General features: G+C 37.1%; 1 protein-coding gene across 2 annotated transcripts in view; it reads right to left on the bottom strand.

Annotated features, from left to right (window-relative positions):
- The window catches only part of LOC122787461 (protein spinster homolog 2-like), a 792,211-nt gene that overhangs the window by 53,510 nt on the left and 718,590 nt on the right, over nucleotides 1-20,111 (bottom strand). The window contains exon 12 of one of the 2 annotated variants that reach the window (XM_044054193.1): nucleotides 17,208-17,292. The exons of the other annotated variant lie outside the window; for it this stretch is intronic. Coding sequence (XP_043910128.1) covers nucleotides 17,208-17,292 — 85 coding nt within the window. The remainder of the gene's footprint in view (nucleotides 1-17,207; nucleotides 17,293-20,111) is intronic. 2 annotated transcript variants of the gene reach the window in all.

Raw genomic sequence — 20,111 nt, 5'->3', positions numbered from 1 at the left:
CTCCACAGTTAAATTAAACAAGCAAACTTTCGATTAAATTCGACTAAATGTAACTTTAAGTGCAGATTTAAAAATAAATGCAGTAATCAGAAAAAAAGCAGTTTGGGCTAATTTAAAGTAAGCAACAGAAGCTATTTCCAGTGAAAAAAAAAGCAAATATACTTAAATCCAGAAGGTAGTCACTTTTTCGAGTTCCTTGCTGCTAGGACCACTCTGTAAACCCACGTGGAGCTTGTCTAAGCAGTATAGCCAGAAAAAAACGCCCAGAGGCGGATTTTAAGCATAGAACTACAAAAGAGCTAGGAATGGTCCCAAACAACCAGTTACTACAGCTTCTTGTGCTGAGGTCACTTCCCCCAAGGACAGGTAGGCTGCTCAAGGCTCCCCACTCCCACTGGTGAGCAAAGAAACTTCCTTCTATCCAAGTAAGGTAATGGACAACACAGGAACTACACCACAGCCCAGAATACAGCAATGCCTGTATACTGGTCTAAACTAGTCGAGAAAGGCGGGAAAACAAGGATTATTTTTTTGTTTTTTTTGTTTTTTTTGTAGAAATACACAGAAAATGCAGAGACAGTGATAAATTAGTTACACAGGCTAGCACACTTTAGTGGGCAGCCTCCACAGTTAAATTAAACAAACAAACAAGCACACTTTCGATTAAATTCGACTAAATGTAACTTTAAGTGCAGATTTAAAAATAAATGCAGTAATCAGAAAAAAAACAGTTCAGGCTAGTTTAAAGTAAGCAACAGAAGCTATTTCCAGTGAAAAAAAAGCAAATATACTTAAATCCAGAAGGTAGTCACTTTTTGAGTTCCTTGCTGCTAGGACCACTCTGTAAACCCACGTGGAGCTTGTCTGAGCAGTATAGCCAGAAAAAAACGCCTGAGTATTTCTACAAGTACTAGCTAACTCTCTTAACTTCTGGCAAGCCTCATATTTTGCTACTTCTGTAGGGTCAGAAGCATGGTCATGAGGCAAAGATTTTAATAACATTTCCTCCACTCCAACTGATGTAGATATAGCTCTCTCTTTACATTTATGGCTACTTTTCAAATGACACCAGTATTTCCTACTTTTCAACATCTTTTCTAGTGTCGCCTCACAGTTAGACGTTGCCCGTTTGATTCTCAGTTAGAGCGTCTTCTGTGTGGCGACATGCATGAACGGGTGTTAGGCCCGGCAAGCCAGCACGTAAAACTCTACTGCCAATCATTAGCAGACCAGAGTTCTGCTGTGGCGACACCTAACCGGGAAAAGCCGAAAGACACAAGCAAACAAAATATAGAAAACCATCAATAATCAACATTTGCTTATTCTGCTGAGATAGCAGTGTTTTATAACCGTCACCTATCACACCAGGGGCTGTAAATGTTTTCTCAGCCATTACTGCACTTGCAAAGTACGATACACACAAGCATCATTATTGACTACTTTTGAACTTTGCTACGTGTAGTACTATCTACCAATTAATTATGTAATATTATCTTAATTGATTTCAATTACGTTCTAAACATTTATGTAGTGTATGTACAATTACCTTTCTTTCTAGAAACATACATAGTACGTTCTTGTACTGTTAGTGTTACGGTCATGATTTACGTCATACTTTACTGCGTGATACCTAATAGGTAGCTCGGGGCCAACTAAAACTTTTCGATGCACTGTTTTTTGATAATAGTTTTTTGATAATAGTAATGCTCGACATTTATGTGTTGATAGACCTGCATTCGACATTATTAGCTTTCAAGCTAATAATATAGACCCTATGGCTTGTGATGTAAAATGCTTGCAACTAGGATTGTGGCAGTGTGGTTCGTTTTCATTTGTATAAATGTATGATTGCTTATGTCTTAAGTGATGGTTTAATAAAGATGTTTTTTGTTTAAAAACAAGGAGCAAGGATTAAATAGTTTATCTAATGTTGCTTAGGTTATGTAATATATAGTAATATATATGAAGCATAATTTTTGTTAATTTTAATTTAATACAGTTTGATTACTTTTATATAAATGTAAATGTGAGTATGTGACAAGTGATAATTCAATAAAGCTGTTTAAAAAATATATAGTTCTTTGCATGACTCTTACAAATGTTAATAGCTCATGAACGAAGAACTTTCTTTATTTTGATGTATTTGTGCATGCCATTCTAATGTGTATTCAGTTCAAACGCTTGTTTAAGAAACTATTTTTCCCAGTTTCAAACCATGCTATCTGAATGTGCAAGCAATACTGTTCGACACTCACATGGGTGTTTCCTGGCTACTGTGAAGTTACTGATTATGGTCATTCTCCTGTGGCATTTATTTTGGACTAAGCTAACACCCATGTGCTGTTACATGACAAGATATTCCTTATGTCCTTGCCTAGTTATATGACTGAACTTCCTTTATAGGTTCACAAGTAAGCATTAGGCTAGCTGCCCTTGTGGGCCAATTTAAACCTAGCCAATTTCCCTTTCTGTTCTTGAAATAACCTATCCCATTTTGTTATAGATTACCTATACCATAGTCAATAATTATATATTACCCCTAATTTGAGGGGATCCATTCATGGATAAGGAGATGCCTCTGTCCATTAGTAGTACAGGGGGCAGCCCTGGGATAAATTTTCTGTTTCACATCCATAGATCGAAGTTGCACTTTAAAATGAACAAAGATGAACTTTGCTTTATGTGGATGGGGAGTCTGTTCCACAGCATTGGTATCCTCTGTGAGATGCACCTGTCAAACTGTTCTGTTGATGGTGGAGAAGAGGTTTAGATCCCTAGACCAAGTATTTTAATGCCATTTGAATTGCTGATGTGCAGTAAATCTATCAGTAATAGGTCAGAGGATACCTTGTATGCCAGACACAGGTTACCTCTTAGCAGTCTGTAGGATAGTGACAGGGTTTTAGGCCTGTACATAACCATATATGGCTCTACACTGGATCTATCCTGGTTTTAACTTAGCCAATATTTGCCTATAACCATGCGAGCATCCCATACCTTTCAATGTAATCAGTTCTAAAGTGAGATAAAAGGGTTTAAACTTGACCCGAGGAATGCAGTAGTTTTCAGACTTTTCAGTCAATACTCACATACATAATTACTCCTAGAGTAAACTATACAGTCCCATACATTACAAAAAGAAAAAAGTGGTAAAGACTGACAGCATACTGGGCTATATGCCTAGGGCAATGGAGTAGAGGAAGATAAATTATTATCCCTTCCCTGCAGAGGGCATCTTTATGGCCACATCTGTAGTATATAACAAGAAAGGAAGCTGCACCAAAGCATGGTCAATAAAACTTAATATACTTTATGTGAGTAAGCACTTTCACGGACCCTGTTCGCTTCTTCAGACTCTGAAAAGTATTACACATCCAAAACAGTACTTAAATAAAAATTCAAAAATTGACCAGCCAATAAGATACTTCCAACTGATAATGTAGCTCAAACATTTAAAGAAACAGTAACAGCAACCTGAAGAAATTAAAATAACAACATAATAAAAACAAAAATACAAACATATGTCCCGACTAATAAAATCTCAGATTGGTTGCAGCAGTCATTAAGTCACAAATGCATATATAAAACCTTCACAAACAACTATGTCATGTTCTTTCTATATAAAAATCCTCACATCTGTTAATTCATAAGCAATTGCAACACTGTACATCATATCACATGTTAAAATGACATTTTGCACAGTGTTGCAATTGCTTATAAAGCGACATATGTGGCTCACTGACTGCTGCATCCAATCTGAGATTTTATTATACAGGAAATACTTTTGCATTTTTTTTTATGTTATTTTAACTAAAGTACACTTGTTTATTGGCACCTTATATACTTTGGGGCTGGTTTATTTGTTTGTCACATCTATAGTACCATAGCCTGTTACAGAAGCCAGACAAAGAATTGGAGATTAGGCTATTAAAAAGTAAGTGAAGCAGAACTACAAAAAAGTTCAAAGGGATGAAAGGAATGTATTGGCTGAGACATGAGGGAAGACTTAGCATGCTGTCTGTGCTCTAGAAAGCAGAGAATATACTATAGGATGTGATCTAAACATGCTATATTGTTAGAGTAGCTGAGCAGGGGCCATCTGTCCAAATCATAACTTTGTCCACTCAGGGAACCCTAATATCAATCAATGATAGTTACTATAGTGGGAGAAATATGTTTCCCCAGGATGAAGCAGTTTAGAAGTCAGATGTTGGGGACACAATGGTAGGGGCATTGTCCTCAATGAAAAAAGCAGGTTCAAAAACAATTCAAATGCCATTTTGAAGGATATTTTCCTCAAAATACATTTGAGCAGCACAGTTTTGGTCAACCATTCTGCACTCTACAGTTAACTGGTAAATAGCAATGGTGGACTGTAACAGCAAGGACACAGGAGGGAGATGGAGATGTGTGGGGCACGTACAAGCAACAGTAATTCACCACTAATATTAGGAAATGTTGCTTTGTAAAAAAAAAAAAAAAAAGGCGGTGGGGTCCTTGAATACATTAATAGAGGTGGTTGTACAGTATAGGTGAATGAATGAATGACTTCCAAGATACCAACAACCAATGACTATAATAATCTATCTAGATAATTTTCCAGGTGAATTTTTATACTTTTGTGTATGTGTATGTGTATGTCTGGGTGTATTCAAGAATGTATGCCATTTGCACAATAACCTGTGATTAAGCAGTATTACTATCTTATTCATTTGGTAGGAATCTAGGTAATTAGGTCCTTATTTCCTTAACTGCTCACAAGATATGTGTGCGCGCGTGTCTGTGTGGCATTTTATGAAACACAGAGAGAGAGTATGATTTTTTTTCTTTTTCAGAAATACTGAATTATAACCAAGACTTAGCCTACATGTCTGAACTGCACTAAAGTAATGACCCCCCCATTAAAACTAAAAATAACACTTCTCATCAAGGTAGTTCTGAAATACTGTGAATTCTTCATAAAATAAAAGCTTGTGAGACTATTACCCCAATGTTTGATGGATATTTGGTAGATGGAAAAGGGTGGTACTGTGTGCCTGAAAATAAAGTTACTGTCAGTTTGACTTGTTATGGACAGTGTCTGTGTGGCAGAAGGATGGTTGTGTGAAACAAGCCAATAAACATTAATATGGTTAAATGTATTTTTTCATGTGTAATGTAGATATAACTGGGTGTGAAACCAACTCTCCTTTTATTTTTTATTATTCATATGATTATATTGTTTACATGAGCATTACAGGAGACATGGGTGTTGCCTGATGAATCAGAAAGTCATGGCTAAAATCAAAATAAACTGACACCGATTTAGGATATTTGGTGGAACAAGGGGAGAATTTAAATATAATGATCATCCAATTCAGCATTTCTGTCTATCTATAGCTCTATCCATCACTGGCAAAGGAATACATTTTTAAAAATAACTGTTTTTACAGGCACACACAGACATCCCCAAGATATAAAGTGGACAACCTAAGCATATTGATGATAAAAATTATCTTTTTAGGAAACTGCTGGGCATAACTTAATCACTGAATCAATACTGCAGGTTATAGGAGGACATAAAAGGATGGTGAAGACTGGGCTTCATGCTAGAAAAATGAGTTGCTAGTTGAATTTAATCAGCACGTACCCATATCTTTTTTGATGCTGGTAGGAGAATTGTTTAGGAATGTAGCTGGTGGAATATCAGAAGCACAATACAGAATACAGTATATACACATACACACACACACACACACACACACACACACACACACACACACACACACACACACACACACACACACACACGCTCCCTCACTTATATGAGGTATATGATGTGGGAGTTTGCTCACATGTGAAAGAATGAATTGGGTGAGGAAAACAGTAATGGTCGCTAAACATGGTCTAGTAAGGACAAGTCGACATGGAGGACAGTTTAATGTGCTGTATGTGTGGTATAGCTAAAAGGGTCTGAAACAGTAAAGAAAAGGGCACGCATGAAGGGGTGGTCTTAGCTGGATTTGGTGCTCTTACACCTGCACATGCAGTAAGGGTAAAACTGTACATGTATTACTTATGTACAGGAAAAACAACGCATTGTCTAAAAACAAAAGGTCACGGCATAGGGGAAAGGTTTAAACTGGGAACAAAAGTATGATTGGGAGGTCTCTAGGAAGGCACAAAATAGGGCAAAGTGAAAACAAATTACAAGACTGAAGGAAAGTAACAATGCTATGACTTTTTTTTATAAATTAAATCTCAAAGTGTAAGAAGAAAAGATACTTTTGTACTTCTGCAGTCATGTAAATGAAATGGAAAAGGCAAAAAGCTCTTTTCAGAATATGAAAACAATGTAGACTACAGAAGTGAAGGGAGTACAGGAATGGATAAAGTGAAACTTTATGGAACTAGGATGGTTAAAATTATTGTTATATATAAGAATGTAAAACTAATTGTAATATTTATTTATTTATTTTGCTAGATAAATGCACAAGGCACAAGTGCCTCTTTTCAGGGGCACCCTGTGAGCATTGTTTGGTTAAGTGGCTTGCTCAGAGTTACGTAGTATGAAAATGGAAATAGAAGGAATGGAACTCAGGACTGCAGGATGAAGTTCACTAGCAGTTGATAGCTTCAACCCCTTTTCTAATGGACGCAAAGATAGTTCTGTACCACATGACAGTGCCCGAACACTGCACACTTGGAGAAACCCTTTCTCTATTACTTTTTAATTTCAAAGCTGTATATGCTATGTTTAGGAAACAAAAACTTTCTTATTTTAAGAACGGTTTATCATTAAATGTTTTATTTTTACTAATTAATGTAGTATACCCTAAACAAAATTAAAAACAAACCCCAAAATGTGCCTGTTAGTCAAATGATATGCTAGACATTAACATGGCATCTTCCCCACTTGTAAGATAGTATCAGATATTGGCTAGACAGTTCACAGTCTTTATTATGTGAGTTAAGCAGTGACACTTATTTGGTTGTATGTAACAAATGTTAGTGTCAATCTTTCACTATTTGAAGAGAAAGTACCATGGGGAGTGGACATGACAGTATCTACAAATGGTTTTCTTTGCTGTATACAGATACAAATAGGACAACCCTATACACAGTATTATCACCTCACAATGCCAACAACAATCCATGTGTCTTAATTTTTAGTTGTAAGGGTGACCATGTGTCTATGCCTGTGTGCATGTTTGTGTGTGGGTGTGCATGTAAGATGGGGCAGTCAGTACTTTTCCTGGCATGATACAAGATAATGACTGCATTGAAGCAGCAGTACACCAAATCAAAAAGTGGTTATTTGGGGGATAGAATAAGGAGGCACTCGTGTGTGAAAGTAAGAGTTTGTTGTCAGGGGCAGCATATAACTGTATGCATTGAGGTGGAGTTTGCATGAAACAAACAAACAGGTGACTAGAAACTGGCAGACAAAAATTCAAGATCCAGTTTTCCATTGCCACTATAATCAAAAGTATTTAGAAATGAATATCCAGATTTGTTTGCCAAAAATCTTACTAGAAAGTGCCAAAATGCTTCAAAGATACAACTCTGTTCTGAAATACACCACATGACTATTAGAGTGATGCAAGTTCCATTATATTTGGCTTCTCTAAGGTATGGTTATTATACAACTTAAGTCTGGGAAATGCAATATGCCAGAAATTATCATATATATATATATATATATATTCATATTCCTTATATATATATATATATATATATATATATATATATATATATATATATATATGAGAGACTTATATCTATAACTATATCTCCAGAAAACCAGAAAAATTGTTTCATGTAATCAGCAAAAATTACTGTTTTGACAAAGGCAAATGACCAAACATCAATACAATTTCGATACTTAGCAGAATGTCATTCTCAGGTGCAACCTGTACCTGAGTACTCAAGTATAATTATTGAAAAGCTTTAATAAGAATTATCAGCAAAGACTTAGATATTGTTGACTACACAGTTATGCACAGTCATTTAGCTGTCACAACTGGCATGTTGTATTAAAGCTCTGTTTCCATTATGTGGGTGGTACATGACTTTGGCACAGGATGAGGAATGCACTGCTTATTCAGAATATATTTATACTGAGTTGATATTAAATCAGGAGTTTCACACAGACCACCATCACAAAAATTCTCGATACAGACCATGAAATTTGGTTGGGCTAAATTTATCACAAAAAAAACATTTAAGACCTTAAGGGCACCTTAAGGCCGCCTTATGGGCATTCTTTGCCTGCACATCAAAGTACAATTTCCTGAAAAGTTTTACCAAGAACTGCCAAAGGGCTATTAACATTTGGCATACTATACAAAGGTATCAAATGCAGAGTTTTAGAGGCATTTTATTGTCGCAGTCTGACATGTTTCATTATACCTGGTTATCACTGGAGTTCATATACGAGTTATTGTCATGGTAGGAATGCAGTACATGCCAGCAATATAACTGTATTGCACTGGCATTACATTAGGTTTTAAAGTCATATACATTTCTACAGAACAGGGCCATTTTCAGTCACTGGGAAGATGCCATCATCTAAACTATCAGTAGTGGCCATGGCAGCACTGCTACACCAGTTTCAGCACAAAGCTGAATTATCATCTTTAAATGTCAAATGACCATTTTATGTATGTGTTATACGTGATGCTCCAATAGAATTCCCTGAAAGTGAAAGGTATTACTTGCTTTATTATTGGCACCTCTCCTTGGTGACCCTCAAGATTTCCACTCCACCCACTCAACTGATTAATTCATTCTGCATGGAGGTGAGAATCCTACAGTCTATTTGCTCCTTGTAGGATTAGGAGCAGAGTGGTAGAGATGGTGTTGTCATCCACTTCACAGACAGGATTTCTGTACTTTAACATCTAACCTTACTGCCCATGCTCACTAACATGCTACAAAACAAGTGTTTTCTTTGGGTGTCTGGTCTCAACTAGGGATTCTTTTGGTTTAATTTCTCCAAATCCCTATTTTTTTTTTTTTTTTTTTTTACATACTTTGATGGGAATGGACACCATATAGGGTACAGTAAGAGTTCATGAAATTAGTATTGTTTGAGTGGTCAGTGTTATCTAAAAGTGCTCTTCTCAGCACTTGCACTATACCCAGAATTGCTTACTTCTGCAGTTTATATGGGGTTACATGTATTGGTACATGTTTAATATGATAGTAAATTCTTTTTATTAACCCTTTTGCTCCTCCTACTGCTGGAACAGTCTGGGTATCTTTCATCCACATTGTTCTCACTTCTGCTTGCAAATCCCGGTATTTTATGACTTTGTGTCTTTCTGCACTTAAGACACAGTAATTGCTGTGTACAGCAGTTTCAATGATCAGTGCTACTTTTGTTTCCTTCTCTTGTACTACTATGTCTGGTTTTCTTGCATGTAGTTTTGAACTGTTGACAATGGGTGATCCCATGTGATATAAACTTCATCACTGTGGATAATGACTGTGTTTCATGTTTCCGATGCTTATCAGCTACATTCTATATTGCAGTGTTTGTACAATCCCCAGTGCAGCAGTCTTGCCACATTACTGTGCCTTTCAGTGTACATATCAACCATGAGTGTATCACTCCCAGCAATGAGATGTGTGACTGCCTGAAGTTCTGTTGAACAGAACTTGCATTTGTCTGTTTCTCCTATTTTTTATACACTTTGTAAACCCAACATGTATGTAACCCACTATCTTTGGCTGCCATAATTAGCCTTTCATCTTTTCTTTTCAATTCTCCTCTTTATATCTATTTCTGGGTTAAATCTTGGTAAACATGAAGTTGTTCCTGAAGATCTGTATAGTTGCTACTACATTTATGGACTTTCCAATTTTCTTTTCTTCTGGTCCCTTTCCTTATATTCTTTCTTTTGTTTTTTTTTTTTTTTTTTTGCACATTTTTTCATTCCCACTTTAAATGATTCAGATAAACTAAGCAAAATATCATCTTAGATTTCTTAGCTTCATGCTTTACAACGTTTACTATGTTTGAATCTGATGAGGACAGCAAACGTATGCAGTCCCACAACTGCAGGTCTATACATATAAGTTTGGAAGAGGTCTATTCCTCCTTCAGGGTGAGGGATGTATAATCCTGGTAAGCAATGATTTTATATATCATTTGATAAGCGTGAAGTATTTTTCTTTTCTTGTCTAACTGATTTGATGCCTTTTGGGGCCAGTCAATAACACCAAAGCTGTAAGTTAGAATAAGAAGAGCAATTGGACTTTATTCCTATATGTCAAAGCTGCTTTCAGTATGAGCTTAGTCTTCTAATGTATTTATTCCTAAGTTTTGTTCGCATGTGTTATTCCTGACCATTCATCTATTCCCGACTATTTATACACTTCCTCCTGCTTAAGTTTCTTTGCATCACATTCCTGTCCCCCACTGATATTTTCTTGGTGCTGCAGCTTTCTTTTTATAAATATTGCTTTTGCACATTTATCAAGACCAAATGGTATTCTTATGTAATCTGAGAACATTTTAACCATTTGGCGTTTTGTTTTCAGATTCTTATCTGATGAGCTGTACAGTTTTAAATCATCCGTAAAAAGTAGATGAGATGTCTTTAAGCAATGATGGTTTCTGGGAGTTAAAATGTAACCATAGCCTAATCTAATAAGTAAACCTCTAAATGGGTTAAATATAACACAAAATAGCGGTGATGACAATGAATCAGCTTGGTGAAACCCTCTCTGAATTTTTATCTCAGGGATAAAAATTTGCCCTTAGTCATAGCTTAGATGAAAAGTGGTTTGCCACAGTCACTGTTATGTAATTGATCAATATATGCTGTATCTTATACATCTGTAAACATTCCATTATCTATGAATGTGGGATGGTGTTGAATACTTTTTTGTAATGTATCCATGCCATAGTTGGATTCTTCCCTTTTTTATAAGTATTATGGCTGTGCTTAGCAACAGATGTTCCTTTGTACCACAGGATCTTTCTTTTACTACCTTTTTGTTCTATTGTTACAAGTGTTTTTTTCTGGGTGGCTGTAAAACTATTTCTTAATCAGTTCCAGTATATAATTTATATAGTATCAGATTCTCCCATGGGAAATGTTCCATGGACATGCATCCCCTACTGAGAGGCAAGTGGGCATTGCCTAATTAATCCTCTTTCTCCCCTAACCAACTTATCAATCACCACAGCTTCTAATCAAACTTGGGTCATCTGGGGCATAGCCATGGCTTTATTGTTCTACAACAGTGGATATGGCCTGAACACTTTATGAAAAACTCCTAAAAGAAGATTGACATATGGCCTATTGTACAGATATTAAGTATAACTGCAGGGTTTTGCATGCCTTTCACAGTCCACTGGCTGGCACATGTATTTTACACATTTTCCACAGGGAGAGTATATGACTTTTCTTCTAGGCAGAGTATGTAACACTTAGCTAGAATATTTATGTAGTAAGTTGGCATTATACCAGTTGCAAAATCATATATATTTCTCCAGAAGTGTGACCTTTTTTCACTAAATTTATGACAGCCCTCTCCTCCAAACTTAGACTGGTATACAATGACATGCATCTCTTTGCCAGAGATGGCCTGCACCTGTTGCCCCTGGGATTCTGGATACTGGCTAAGGCTCTAGCCACCCCTATAGTGCCTTTTTTTAGGCAAGGTTCAAATGACAAATTCACCACCCTAACAGGTACAGGCAAGAAGAATTTGAGGGTATTGCTACTCAATGCTAGAAGTCTAAACCTCAAAATGCACTCACTCGAGGCACTCCTTAAAATGGAGAACATCGACATCTGTGCAGTGACAGAGACCTGGTTCAAGGCTCCAGAGAGTACCCCTGCATTACCAGGCTATAATTCATACCACACATTTCGGCCACCAAACCTGGACTGAAACACTAAAGGCGGAGGTGTGTCCATATTCATTAAGGATATCCACACCTCCAGGCTAGTTGCTCAGCATAATGCATCTGAGATTATCCAAGTGCAACTAATTCTGGGCAAGACCGCAATCCAAATTGTAGCTTGCTACAGATCCCCCACCATGCCCCAGGATTCCCACTCCTCATTTCTTAATACAATGGAAAATATTAGGGTACAACCTAACACCCTAATAATGGGCGATCTCAACTACTCTACCATTAACTGGGAAAACTACTCATGTACCAACTCTTGTGCTCAACATTTTCTGGAATTCATAAATTCCAATGCCATGGATCAACTTATCCACACCCCCACCAGGGGTAGCAATATCCTAGACCTGGTTATTACCAACATGGGCAACCGGTGCTCCACACCAGAGGTCAATTCCTTGTTGGTCAGATCCGACCACAAGCTAATCACCCTAGACATCCACATCCCTCCCCTACCCCTCGTTAGGGAAACCACAGTAAAAAATTTCTCCAAAGCCAACTTCATGCTTCTTAAGACAGAAGTGGCAAACTTTACGACATCCATGCTGACGGACATTAGAGGTACGACTGCTGAATCCTACACAAATGCACTTTATAAGCATTTACATGAGTGCATGGATCGTGCAATCCCTAACAGAACCAAGATGCTATCTTCCAAAAAAGGAAGCCAATCTGGTGGTCCCCTGCCATAAACAAACATTACAACAGAAGAAAGAAACTGTTGCAAAAAAAAGTAAAATCCCATGATTGGAGAAACTCCCTGGTCAGCCTCAGTAAGAAGCTGAGATCCCTCATAAAATCTTCCGAAGCAAACAAAATCGCCACTGACTCTAAAGACAACCACAAAGCATTCTACAGCTATGTCAAGAATCTCAATGACAACACTCAGATCTGCTCTGAGTTACAGCACAATGGCACTAAATATACAGAACCAACTGATATTGCCAACATCCTGGCAGATAGGTTCAGTGCTAACTTTACCCCCCTGTCATCCCCTAAAGGGCCCATCTCTATACCAGAAGAATGCAAAGTTCCTGTAATCACGGCTGCACAGGTAAAAAACACACTATCCAAAGCCAAGAACACAGCATCCATGGGACCTGACGACATCCCAGGCTGTGTTCTACATGAACTACAGAATTAACTGGCACCCCACCTAAGTACCATGTTCAGTCATAGCCTCACCTCAGGCTATGTGCCCACTGAATGGCGCACAGCAACAGTTATCCCACTCCACAAAGGGGGAGCCAACACAGACCCTGGACACTACTGCCCCATTAGCCTAACGAGCCTGGTCTGCAAGGCTATGGAACGTATCATCATGGAATTTATAAACAATGACATTGGTAATCTCCAAACTCAGGACCCCACCCAGTTCATGTTTGTAAAAGGCAGATCACGTCTCCTAAACCTGATAAACTTCTTTGAAGCAGTCACCAAAGCCGTAGATAAGGGTAAGGTGGTTCACACAGCCTATCTAGATCACACCAAGGCTTTCGACACCATCCTTCACTCTGGAATTATAGATAAACTCACTAAACTAGGTATAAATCCCTGTGTCACAAGATGGGTTGCCAACAGGCTCACTGACAGAACCCACACTGTGAAAGTAGCAGACTCCAAATCCAACTTCAGACAAGTGGAGTACCACAGGGTTCAGTCCTGGGTCCTCTCCTGTTTGGTATCTATTTCTCTGAAGTACAGGCCAACACAGAAGGTCTTTGGCTAATGAAGTTCGCAGATGACTGCAAACTAGGAGCCATAATCAAAACTCCAAAAGATGTGGACATACTACAAAAGGGCCTCACTGAGACAGATGCCTGGTGTCAAAGCCATGGCCTCAAGCTCAATGCCAAAAAGTGCATTGTCACATAGGCGGTAGTCTACTTAACACTGAAAGTGTGATAAGAGACCTTGGGACACAGGTGGACAGTAGTCTCTCTTTTGATAATCACATCACCACAGTAGTCAGGAAATCCTTCTGCGCAGCACAACTCATCAAAAAAGGTTTCTCATCCAGGAAAAAAGAGGTAATTGTTCCCCTCTACTCGTCACTCATTAGACCCATTATAGAGTACAGTGCCTCTTTTGGTGTGTACCTCACAAGACATCTACAACAACCAGAAAGGCCACAGAAATGCCTCACAAAGAGGATCACTGGCCTCAAACAGATGCCCTATGCAGACCATCTCAAAAAACTGCAGCTTTACTCCATTGCATATCGCCTACTCAGAGGCGATCTCTGCCTAACACCCAAAGCTATGTCAAACCCAGAGCTTTTAGACATGCTCCACTTAAAGAAATCCCAATCCCTACAAGCTACATGGTCTAGGGACCTAAACCTTGTCACCACAATAAACAGAACATGTTGGAGGGATAGATTCCTGTCCCAGAGACTCCCCATACTCTGGAACAAACTACCTATCTATATCAAACAAAGCTCCTCATTAGCGCTGTTCAAGAAAAATCTTGAGGATTGAATGGGAAATAGGAAATTCACTCGGGGATCACTTCTGTGGCTCTGCTCGACAGTGGCACAGGAACATAATTTTCTTGGGTGGCGAAAGCCAGGGTACCTTTGGCTAGGCTTATATAGGCCCTAGGGCCAATAGCCTAGTACCTACCTATGAACCTATAGCTTTGTATAACTTGGCATTTATTGAAAAGAGCAAGGAAAGTTCTCCAAAGTGCCCTGGCCAACTCTCCCCTAATTAGTATGAATACCACCTTGTGTCTCCACTGAAAAAAGGTCCTTGGCCTAGGGGGACTAACGTGGTCAATAAAGGGTAAGTAAGTAAATAAATAAAAACATTTGCTAGAAATCTTAAGAAATGCAGTCTTATGTTCTAACATGTTCATCCATTGGGCAGTTCTGTTCTTTTGCCTTTGGATTTACAGCATGGGTATATGACACGTGTTCATGCTGAAAACTCAGTAAATATTAGAATTATATCTTCAGTGTGCTTCATGGTATCAAAGTCAAAATAATACTTCCCCAGAAAAAGTTAGATTTCCTGTCATCTGAACTATTTTGCTAAAAGGTCTGTTGATATATGTGCGTACTGGCATCCACACATCAGTGATACTCTTGTTGCCTTGCCTTTATTGTTATTAGCCTTGTAATGTGTTGAGTATCCATGTGTCTTCTCCTGAAAATCTTGTAAGTGAACTTGGATCAGTCTAGTGATACTGGCATTTTGTAGGCAAAGTGAAATTCAAGATAGAATGATCATTAGAAATTGACAAAACTAACATCTGCAAAACACTTAGATTAGAATAAAAGTACTGGCCACTTTATTCCTTCAGTCACAAATATAAAAAGCTATAAACAACAAACATTTATAGTGATGTTATAATGTCAGTGTAAAAACACTAGGTGTTTCTGTAGAACAGTGATGTTTTCATCATTTTTAAATGCTATGACATAAAAATATTGTTATTTTTATGCAACACTGAGATGTTTGTTACTTCTACATACTATGGGTATAAAAATTGCATTTCTTTTCATTAAAGGGCTAGATGCAGTTGCCTCTTTGTCTTTGAAGCTAGAAGCACAATGTAAGGCTGTTTTTATAGATAAGCAAAGACCCGGTTTACTATTGAAATTGCGAACATCACTCGGTCGACAGTCGTATGGTCGAACGCATAAGGTCGGAAACACAGATGTCGAAGACATTATAATCAATCGAGGAACGGTTTTAACATGAGTCGAGGTAGGGAAGATGGTTGTAGTAGGGAATAATACTGTACACCTACCTCGACCCATGTTAAAATCGTTCCTAGATTGATTATAATGTCTTCGACATCTGTGTTTCCGACCTTATGCGTTCGACCATACGACTGTCGACCGAGTGATGTTTGCAATTTCAATAGTAAACCCAAAGACCCTTACTGCTTAATCATGGTATGCTTACAGCCAACACAGCAACAGTAATGGATATCTTGACTCCATTTTGCTAACACTTCACTCTTGGAAAATAACAGTTTCATTAGAAATTAATAATTATATGTTCAGAAAAATTAGTTTACCTTGGAAATCTGGCATACTTCAGGATCTAAGTAACCTTTCACAACAAACTGTTTTTATATAATTCATATGGGAGACACAAACATTATTCTGCAAAGTGCTGGCTATAAAAATGTGGCAAAGTTGCCCAGTTTTAATACAGTATGGATCAAGGCTGCAATAATTCTCATCACTTCATCAGAGCTTAAATCACAGCTGCAACACTGGTTTAAATCTTGTCAATAAATAATTAAAATTAACTAGTATTGATTCATATATCTATTAAAACTAAGGCGCAGTAATCAGCAATGATACTAGTAAAAGAATGGCTGTGTAAATATGCCCGGTACCATCTTTCCATTGCTACCCTCTCCTGCACTAAGACTAAATTAATCAATCACCTAAGAGAAAGGCATACTTGTACACATTTGCAGTAAGACAGGCAAGGAGATACAAACGCACAATATTATAACTTGTAGAAAAAGCTGACAGTTTTCTCATTTGCAGGCAAATGTAAGCATTATGTTCTCAGCTGGAAACAAAATCTAAGTTATTCCATGGTTAAAACCAGAAAAAAAAACATATTTCAAACGGAAAAGCAAAACGATCTGAAGAAGCAAACTATGAACAACGGGTGGTTGATAACAGATAAAACTTACTTTAAAGAGCTTAAATGTTGCGAAGGTAGAATGTGAATAAAATAAGGGAAATATAAACAAACTGATGAAGCTCGGCTCATACAGTTCTCAAGCCAAAGGAAGTCTGGAGTGGAGATGGAGGTTTTTCAAAACTGCTGTGAAAGACTGAAGCATTTTTAATGAAACTCATCAAAAATGAGTGACATCAACATTTTTGAGGACAGTCTTGGTTGCTCCCAACATTTCCAAATATAACATAAGCTACATGTTGGAAACCTGCTTAGAGAAAAGTCTCACATAATGCCAACAATAATGTAAAATATTTTAATCATCATTTCAATTCAGCTACTAAATATCAAGTTCTGCAACAAAGTCACAATACCAAATACTTTTAAAAGAATGTACCAGTATAAACATAAAAATACATCAGAGTTTAAAGTAAGTAAAACATACCTGACTGTCAAGTCTACTCTGTGGAAATGCATCCAGTCAAACTGTGGTGGTCCAGTCTGAAATCATGAATGATTACCCATTCCAGATTACCGATGATTTCCACAAATGTAACAGTGCTTAGCCTCAATGTATTGAAAACTAAATGCTTTTTCATAACATTTTCTGTCCGATGTAAAGTGCCACCTTAGTGCAAAAGGCTTACCTCTGCAGTCAGTGCTTGAATTTGACAATGCAACCTCCTGTAACGTCTCCCAGATGACGAAGTGGTCAGTGATTCAAACTTATCCCTAAACACAACATCCTTACTTTAGTCACTGAGTCAAAGTTTACTAATGCAGATGAAATGGTTGTACAGTAGGAGAGTTCTGTATATCTTAAGTGCATTCTGTGGTATCAGTTCAGTTAAACATTTATGGAAATCCTATACATTTAAAAGATGGTTCTTGCAATACTATATTAGATACTCTAAGGAAAAACTGCATTTGTCTAGATATGGAGTAAATTATGGACAGATTATCTAACATCTGCCAATACGTATTAAGAGGAACAAATATTAATCATTTTAGGATTAGCGGCAGTAGCTGTTAAAATGAATGTATGGGATGTGTAAGACAGAAGAATACATGATTATGACAAAATGCAAAGCTGAATCGAGTATTGACCCTATTGGCCATGTAGTGGACCTCCAGGAAAATAGATTCATGCAAGAACTGGTATAACATTTAAGGAAAAAGAAAACATTTTATATGTTGAAGATTTATGAGGCTGTACAAGGCAGAGTATTAGTTAAAGATGAAATTTAACAAAACTGGAGGGGTTAGATTTATAAACACGTGCTTCAGGGTGTTAGTGATAAAATGGGGTATTAACATTACTGTTCCTTTCCTTTCTTGCACATCTGTAATAAAATGGGGTATTGAAATGTTATTCCTTTTTTATGTCAGTTTCTGTTTTCAATACTAGCGGATTTAAATCTTAATATGAAAATTAAACGTAGGTCATGGCAGCTTGTACAAATTTTTGTTTTTCCAAAATCACTGTTACCTTTCTTTGAGATGCAACTTCAAGGCTAATTATAATGAAAGAGGTGCTTGGGGGAATCGTATCTCCATACATGAGAGTTATGGGGAAGAAGCCTCTCCAGTTCTTTAATGAACGAAGGAAAATTTTCCTTTTGGACATTCTGCCCCATAATTTTGGTCTTTTGAAGGATTGATTTTTTATCAAGCTTTACAACTTGGAAAAAAAAATACTGCAGGAGGATACTGTGGTACAAGGAGTAGTTCATACGTGTGAGTCAGAGGTACAAAATTACTAACAGATTACACTGCCTTTGCAATTTAGATTCGGACATGTGCTTAGAAAGTAGCCTCGTTTTTTTTTTCTGATTGTGCGCATGTGACAAGAAATGTAAGTTTATTTTTGCCCAATAGGTTAGGCATGACACATTTTTAGTGTGCACAACTTTAGGAAAATATGGAAGGTGTGAAACTGTCGAAAAGAAGCTACTGCATAATGAATCCTTGCTAGATTTTCTCTTTATATTATAAACTGTGGAAATAAGTTAAGAGAAAATGGTTAAATACCTGAAATTTCATATAACAGTACAGTGAAGAAAGAATACTGTTATTGTATGTTGAGTTCCAAGCTGGACAGGATAGCAAATTACAAGAAAAGAAGTAAGATAACATAAGGGATACAGACAGAAATTGGAAGAAGCTTTTTTTGACATAGAAGGAAAAAGGGCCCAAGGCAGAGGATTCAAGGCTGTTAGGCTATTAGTCTAACAGAAGAAGCAGCAGGTAACTGTGAAACCACTGTTAAACAGGGCAAATTTATTTGGTAAAACAATTCTTTGCATAGTCTATACCGGCTTTCCTGAGGGAAGTAAATGAGTCTTTTGTTAATAATAAATATGAGGGCAGTTTATTATTACAAGTTTTAGAAAGATAAATACTATCTAAGGAGCATGCATTAGGTCCTGAAGAAACCCAAGAAGACTTCTTAGTAAATTGTGAGCATGTAAAAGAATTCAGACTCTTACCTGTGTGGGATATATGGTATAACCAAATGGACCATGGTCTGTATAACTATTCTGTGTAACCACTGAACTAATGTGCCGCATACGATATTGTTGGAAGGAAAACACTACATATGCAAGATAGTTGAACATAATTAACTACTTGAATATAAGGAACTTCATTCCTGTGTGTGTGTGTATGCACACACACACACACACACACACACACACACACACACACACACACTGATAGTGTTTTTTGTTCTAAAGAATCAATATAGACTGAGTACTAAAGTACTTGAACAAATGTGTTTTTAATGAAAATACTCAAACACATTAAATAATACTTTAAAAAACAAAAACTAAAAAAAAAATTTTGCTTTTGCAGGGGGGCCCACACCACCATACCACCTGCAACTTGTGTGTATGTATATATATATATATATATATATATATGGATTCACTTTAGATGATTGAATTACCAAACACTTGACACCCATATGGTCGAGACCATATGATTGAGTTTTTGGAAACTCGAAAATCTAAAGTGCATAAAAAAAAAAACACAGAAAACTTTAAAACAAAGTTTCTGCAGGGGGGGCAGCCCCCCCCTGCACCCCCCTCCTTAAATATACCAACTCCAAGATCGCACTACAGAGAAGAAAAAGGAAATCTCCCATTCTGCTCTGTATGCAGGCGCACAGAATGGGAGATTTCCGATGTCATCACTGTAGTGTGATCTCAGAGTTCATATATGTAAGTAAGAGATGTGGGGGGTGCAGGGGGGCTTGCCCACCTGCAGAAACATTTTAATGTTTTCTTTGTTTTTTTTTTTATTCACTTTAGATTTTTGAGTTTCCAAAAACTCGATCATATGGTCTCGGCCATATGGGTTTCGAGTTTTTAGTAACTCAATAATCTGAAGTGAACCCATCTATATATATATATATATATATATATATATATATATATATATATATATATATATATATATATATACACACACACACACACACACACACACACACACATATATATATATATATATATATTTATACACACACACACAAATAAATAAAATGTATG

Source organism: Protopterus annectens, chromosome 13.part0, assembly GCF_019279795.1.
Source record: "Protopterus annectens isolate FY-2018-M chromosome 13.part0, PAN1.0, whole genome shotgun sequence".
NCBI classification, from domain to species: Eukaryota; Metazoa; Chordata; order Ceratodontiformes; family Protopteridae; genus Protopterus; species Protopterus annectens.
Note: the sequence above shows the minus strand (reverse complement) of the source record. Positions and strands in the feature narration are given on the sequence as shown.